The sequence below is a fragment of the Kryptolebias marmoratus genome, linkage group LG7 (assembly GCF_001649575.2).
Source record: "Kryptolebias marmoratus isolate JLee-2015 linkage group LG7, ASM164957v2, whole genome shotgun sequence".
In the NCBI taxonomy this organism is placed as follows: domain Eukaryota; kingdom Metazoa; phylum Chordata; class Actinopteri; order Cyprinodontiformes; family Rivulidae; genus Kryptolebias; species Kryptolebias marmoratus.
Window position 1 is genome coordinate 3,587,574 of NC_051436.1, and position 6,935 is coordinate 3,594,508.

The 6,935-nt window shown below is 43.4% G+C and overlaps 1 protein-coding gene and 1 pseudogene across 1 annotated transcript; both read right to left on the reverse strand.

Annotated features, from left to right (window-relative positions):
* Nucleotides 1-747, reverse strand: part of LOC108250903 — a 5,009-nt pseudogene extending 4,262 nt beyond the window's left edge.
* Nucleotides 748-972: 225 nt separating this feature from the next.
* LOC108250894 (UDP-glucuronosyltransferase 1-2-like) lies at nucleotides 973-4,337 on the reverse strand. Its single transcript, XM_037976369.1, has 2 exons — nucleotides 3,902-4,337; nucleotides 973-2,889 (listed from the first exon to the last, which is right to left on the reverse strand). Exon 2 carries the CDS (start codon nucleotides 2,884-2,886, stop codon nucleotides 1,300-1,302), a length of 1,587 nt encoding a protein of 528 aa, XP_037832297.1. The 5' UTR covers nucleotides 2,887-2,889; nucleotides 3,902-4,337; the 3' UTR covers nucleotides 973-1,299.
* Nucleotides 4,338-6,935: the final 2,598 nt, after the last annotated feature.

Below are 6,935 nucleotides of genomic sequence, written 5' to 3' on the forward strand. Positions count from 1 at the left end.
CTTGGGATTCCCCCGGAGGAGCTGGCCCAAGTGGCTGGGGAGAGGGAAGTCTGGGTCTCCCTGCTTAGGCTGCTGCCCCCGAGACCCGACCCCGGATAAGAGGAAGAAGATGGATGGATGGATGGATGGAAGTACACGTTTGTTTGTGTAAATATACAATAAACTTTGGTACAGTGTTCACATTTTATCATCATTGTCCTCCAAACACCAACCAGAACAAGAAACTGTTCATGAAAGATGAACTGCAGGCAGTTTTGAAACAAAATGAGTATGGTTTTAGACTTGTTTATGGTATTAATTGTAAGGTTTCAGTCGTATTAAGTCCAATTTGTTGTTCAGTTTTCCTGTTTCCATGGAGATTTCACTTTACAAGTTTATGATTAAAAATGTGTTTAATCAGAATGCAGTTGAGCTTTCAGTCTCAGAATATAACTCTTATTATTCATTAATCACTTGTAAATGAAAAAAAACTATATAGAAGACATGTCTTCTATATCCTGTCATCCACAAAATGTTGTACATGTTTACAAATCTTTCTATATTTCTGATGGTATATCAACACAACTCAAACACTAAATTGTTGTGGGAAGTGTCAATAAGCTTGTTGTGTAGTTTGTTAGAATAAAAATGAGTCAAATACCTTCCCTGGGTTCTGTTGAACCTGATTCCAGACGTTTGTCCTGAACTGCTGGTCCTCAGAGAGTCAGGATGCTGTTTGAGGTTTTTGACTGACATCTTCACTTTTATTCCAAAATGCCCCGAGATCCTAAAGCAAAGTCCAGTCCGAGGTCCTAAATATTTATGGCTTGTGTTTGGAGCCAAAGGGTTAAGGTAATGAAGTTAACATTTTTGTGCACATTAACGACTGTTGTGGAAATCTTTATTTTACAAGGACAAAAATCTGTGATAAGAGACAAGGCACTCTGTAGAATGGTCGTCATGTTTATTGTGATATTGCAAAGCACAAAGGTGTAACACAAAACAATAGTTGTTCTCGGTGCACCAACATTGTGTCTTGGAGCCCCTTATATACAGCTGGGATTTGTATGACCTCATGTTTATCTAACAGACATTAACATCTTGCTTACCAAACCAACTCTTAGGGTAACCGTATGATGATTAGATAAATAAAGAAGATTTACTACAGATTCCATGTTGGTTTAAGGCTTTTATTTAGTGAAAACGAGATAGAATATAAGGTAGAAACTTTACATGTTAATGGTTGCTAAGGAACACAAAGATACATCAACATTGATGAACAATTATGAAAAAAAGTAGTTAAAAGTTATTTTTTATGAATTATTCTGGTTTCATCTTCTTCCTGGACCTCCTGCAGCAGAGACACCTACAGACCAGGACTGAACCCCAGATGAAGGTTCCAGTTATGGTCATCACGATGGCGGCCACATCCAGACAGAAGTAGGTATACCAAGGCAGGCTGAGACCTGCAGACTTCAGGTGGGCGGCTCCTCTGTTCCTGATGACGTACTCGATCCAGAAGATGGCCGTGTCCAAGGGAGACACTGGTTGGTCGCGGTGTAGCTGGGAGAGGTGCTGGATGTTCTTACGGTAAGATGGATTCTCTAAGAGGTCCTTCAGAGCCTCCAGGAAGATCTCTTTGGTCAACAACTTGACCCTCATCATTCGGGCTGCGCCACGCATCTTCAGTCGGACAATGTTGTCAAACTGATCAAAAAGGAGCGGCATACCCAGAACAGGAACGCCGAGACACATGGCTTCATACAGGCCATTTAACCCTCCATGGGCTACAAAGACACGGGTCTTTGGGTGTCCCAGGAGGTCATTCTGGGGCAGCCAGTTCACCAGCAGGGTGTTATTTCCCAGAGAGGAAGGCTTTTCACCTAAAAACCTCCAAATTACGTTTTGAGGTAGTTGAGCAAAAGCAGCAGCGATAGTCTCGGTGATCTCCGATGGCAGAGACGACACCAGTGTCCCCAGTGACATGATGATCACCCCGTGTTCCCCAGAACTCTGCATGAAAGCCTCCAACTCAGCAGGAAGGGGTTTGGCCTCTTTGCACTGGAATCCCCCAATGTAGGCCACATTGGGCATGGTGGGCCGAGGGAACTCAAAGACAAAATCTGATCTGAACAGCCAGATATCAGCCGAAAGCTGCAAAGACAACAAGTCAGTCCCAGGAGGGAAGTGACGCTGGAACACCTCTGAGTAGGCAGGATTAATGACAAAGTACTGCTGATAAACACTGTAGAGATAGTGCAACATGTTATTAGTCCTTTCTAGGAAATCCATTTTGTCGTGGAGTTCACTCATTGTGTGAGGGACATAGGAGACAGGAGATGGAGCTATGGCAAAATGACCCTCGCCAGTATTAAGCCAGCGCACGTTAAAAACCATCAGCAGCTTGACGTAACTACCCAAAATTACTCCTAAAGACATACCTGGGTCAGTTAACATTAAGTCAAACTTAGATTCCTGTAATTTTTTCATCAACACAAAGTTGTCTAATATTTCTGCCGCTGATCTGGCCAGAGTGTCATGGCCCTGTGTTAACATAGATGTGATCAAGAACCGTACGCAAAAGGTGTGTAAGAATCCAGGATATCTGCAACAGTTCATGACATCTGGTAGCATTTTGTTGTAGTAGTTAATGTCCACCTCATCCTGTAGCATCGGAACGTCGATCGAGGTATAAACGGTGGAGTTACTGGGGATGTACCAGCTCTTGGCAGAGCGCAGAACGGTGATTTGGTGTCCCCTGGAGTGAAGCTCTGCAAGGATAACCTTCATGTTGATCCAATGGCTGCCATCAACAGGAACCACCAGGATCTTCCCACCTCTACAGTAAGAGGGTCCGAGCGCCAAAAAGCACAGGACCATCAGGATCACAGTGATTGTTCTGGACATTTTCTGAAAGATAAAGACAAAGAGGAATGAATACTTGATGTGGTAGATGTATCAACTGATGGCAAAATGGTGACTATACCAATTCTTATATACAGTATAATCAATATGAAAAGAGAAAGGAGGGAGGCGGAGGACTAGTGAGCATCAGAGCCACCATAAAGGATGAAACAACCACAATCCTGGAGTACATCAGGAAGAAAGCCCCAAATGATGATTTGCTAAGCGAGAAACCCAATGTGGAAGAGGAAAAGAGGAACCATCATGGAAAGATAAGCCCCTGCACGGCATGTACCACCAACAGATTGAGGAAGTGAACAAATCCTACCAATGGCTAGAAAGGGCTGGACTGAAGGACACACAGAGGTACTAATTATGGCAGCACAAGAGCAATAGAGACCGGGGTCTATTATACCACACAGGATCCAAGATGGAGGTTGGGTAAAGATGCCCTGAGACAGTCCATCACATAATAGCAGGCTGTAAGGTGCATGTAGGTAAAGCATACATGGAACACCATAACCAAGCAGCTGGAATAGAGCACAGGAACATCTGTACCGAGTATGGACTGGAAGTCCTACAGTTACAGTGGGAGACTCCACCTAAGGTAGTGGCGAATGACAGGACTAAGATACTGTGGGACTTCCAGATCCAGACTGACAAACAGGGGATGGCTGACCAACCGGACATTGTGGTGGTTGACAGACCCCAATGTAACATCAAGAATAAAGGGCATGAGAAATACCAAGAGCTGAAAGAGAAAACGGAGAAGTTGTGGAAAGTCAAGGCCTCAGTGGTACCAGTGCTCATCGGAGCACTCGGTGCTGGAAGAGTGGCTCCAACAGATCCCAGGAACAACCTCAGAGATCTCTGTCCAGAAGAGCTCAGTCCCAGGAACAGCTAAGATACTGAGGAGAACCCTTGAGCTCCCAAATGTAGTTAGACACTATGCTAATTCTTGTTGGCACTACGTGCATTTACTTAAATATTATTTTTAGAATAAAATTTGATCAAATACCTTAACAGGTCGTCCAGTTTCAGGAGTTCAGGCTGGAGCTGCCAGTCCTCAGTGTGCCAGGACACGCTGACATTTCACACACAGCTGCCCTGAACTTATCAAGCAAAGTCCAATATGTGGATTAAAGGTACAGTAACTCACACACATTTATGCCTTGCACCTAAAAGCAAACATTCAAGTTAATACTTTAATATTATCCATGCATTTAGAAATCAGATGACTAAAATTATCCAAAGTTTTCAGACTTCTTTTCCTAAACATGTCCAGTCATTCAGTTTAATCATCCACCACAGGTTCAAGTCAGCATGTCATTAAATGACTGCTTTAATTCAGGTTTTTAAATTATTTTTTAATCTTATGTTTATGTTTTTTAAACCAGACTATCAGTTTATCTTCCTTGCAAGTTCACATTGAGGGTTTTATCTCTTACATCTTATTTGACTGTCTCATAAGGCTTCAGATTTCGCAATTTTAAAAAAACTGATTTTGAACTTGATGCCAGCAGGAGGAAAAGCTGATACGCAGCCAGCGAGCGTGAGACAGGAGTGACGGCGAGAGGAAGCGGCAAGGTCACTAACTAACGTGGGCCTTCGTGATTCCAACATCATCACGACTCGCAGCTCAGCAGTTATATCAGTGAGCTGCAGCCTTTCCCTCTCTCTGCCTCTGTGGAGTTAAATGAACCCGAGCCAGAGAACAAGTCAGCACAACACAACGGCTCTCAAATGTTTACACGACAGTAAACTATTAACTCTGGAACAAAGCCAACATTTGGCTGGGTCACTGTGCAGATTAAAGACTGCATATAGATCCTAAATACTGTAAGTCTGAGATTTCAACTGTGAAGAAAAAACTGTTTCTCCAGTTTTTGGACTCAAGCTGTTTTATTTTTTACACACCATTTCTCCAGCCTTGGAAAAAAAATAGAGTCATCCCTATGTTCCCTGGTACCCATGTTTCCTGGTACCTCCTATTGTTCCCGGATCCTCTATGTTCCCTGGAAAGCCCAGTGTTCCCTGGGTCTACTATGTTCTCCAGTACCTATGTTCCTCGGATCCTAATGTTCACCAGGACCCCCTAATGTTCATGGATCCTCTATATTCCCTCGAACCCCCAATGTTCCACAAATCCCTATGTTCCCTGGAACACCCTATGTTTCCCAGAATCCCCTAATGTCCCCCAGATCTCTATGATCACCAGGACCCCTAATTTTCCCAGACCCTCTATGTTCCCTGGAACCCCCTAATGTTCCTGGATCCCCTATGTTCCCTGGAACACCCTATGTTCCCTGGAACACCCTATGTTCCCTGGAACACCCAATGTTCCCTGGAACACCCTATGTTTCCCAGATTCCCCTAATGTCTCCCAGATCCCCTATGTTCCCCAGATCCCAATGTTCACCAGGACCCCCTAATTTTCCCGGACCCTCTATGTTCCCTGGAACAACCATTGTCCCCCAGATCCCCTATGTTTCCTGGTCGTAGTTATTTTTTTATGAAAATTTAACTAAACAGTGTTAAAAAAAAGATTAAAACTTGTTTGTTTCACTGGACAAACCGAACGGTTCCAGTGATTCATCAGAGGTCATGTGACCAAAATGCACCTCAGCACAATGTTTCCATGTTTTAGCTTTCAGCTCGTGTTCTGCTTCTTTTAGCTGCCACACCTCAGTCATTCAGCTCTCAGCATTAGTACCGTGTTTTAATGATAAAGTTGTCCGATTTAACAGACAAAAAGCAGCAACATATTTCTTTGTAGTTTCGATAAACTGAATTATATTTCTGCGTCCAGCATCTTCCCCTGCAGACAAAAACTCGATTCTTCGGTTCTGGTTGGATGAATTCAGTTTATTAGCTCCTAAAAATAAGGGACAAAGTGTGCCACTTGTCAACTTTAAAAGGAACGTGTCGTTTTAATTTTAAATACGGGACGTTTTCTTGTCTGAAGGGATGGTTTAAAAGCGATCCACGAGCCTGAGTGCGTCTTTATTTTAGTGACGTAAACAATCAGGACGTCACTGCAGGCTGACCGTGGTGATTTTTTACCAACTTCAGGAATAAAATTTACAGAGATAACAAAGAAAATGAGCAATAAATCAGTTTCATTTGTTGTTTTTCTTGCAGCTCTTCACCCAAACTTGGTCTTTAACTTTGATGCTGATCTTAATGGCGTGCAGTAAACGTTAAACAAAAATTAAGGGTTTATAAATGTGACGAGTGAAGCTTCGGTGGCTTCACTTTTAGTTGTTTATAGACGTCAATAAAAGTCCTCCTGCTAATCAGATCGAAGCCGTTGTAACTTGGCTCACCGCGGGATGAAGGAGATAAGATCGGCGTCCCAACGGTTTGTTTTTCACCAACGTCTTGTGTTGATTAAAAGCGAGTTTGGTTTTTTTTTTTTCTCCAATCCTCGTGTCTTTAAAGGACTCATTCGTCGCCACAAACAGGGAAGGCCTGAAAAATACAAACAACTTATTTTTCTCCTGAGACTTTTTTCCACATTCACCACACCTTTTTTTTTTTTTGACCAGAAGCCCAGATTTGTGAACAAAGCCCCGGAGACAGAACCTTTTCCTTCCCCTCATTGTTCTGCAGTCGTGACACGGATGGTTTGGTTTTCGTTCACACAGCTCGCTCACATGCCTGCTTCTCGCTGGTTCCTGGCGGCGGTGTTTAATCGAGACGCGATCCTGAAACAGGTTTCCACGCTTATTGTTCTGGCCTCTTTTAGACGTCCAGGTTTTTTTCCCTGTAGGATCAAGTTGTTTGCTGCTTTTATGGGATGTCTTCACCGGTTCAGGGTCTGAGTCGGTCTTATCGCAGTGCTCAGTGTTGAAATTGGGATCTAATTTGAGTTGCTTTATCTTTACAACCAGGGCCGTAGCTCTGAGGACCCCGAGGTCCGGACCTCAGTGTTTTATAAAAACATGAATCCAAACAAGGCTTTTGAACGGCGTGGTTCTCTGCGTAGCTCCACCAGTTTCCTGTAGGAGGCGCTGCAACTGTGTGCAGCTGCAGCCAAACTCAATGTCTAC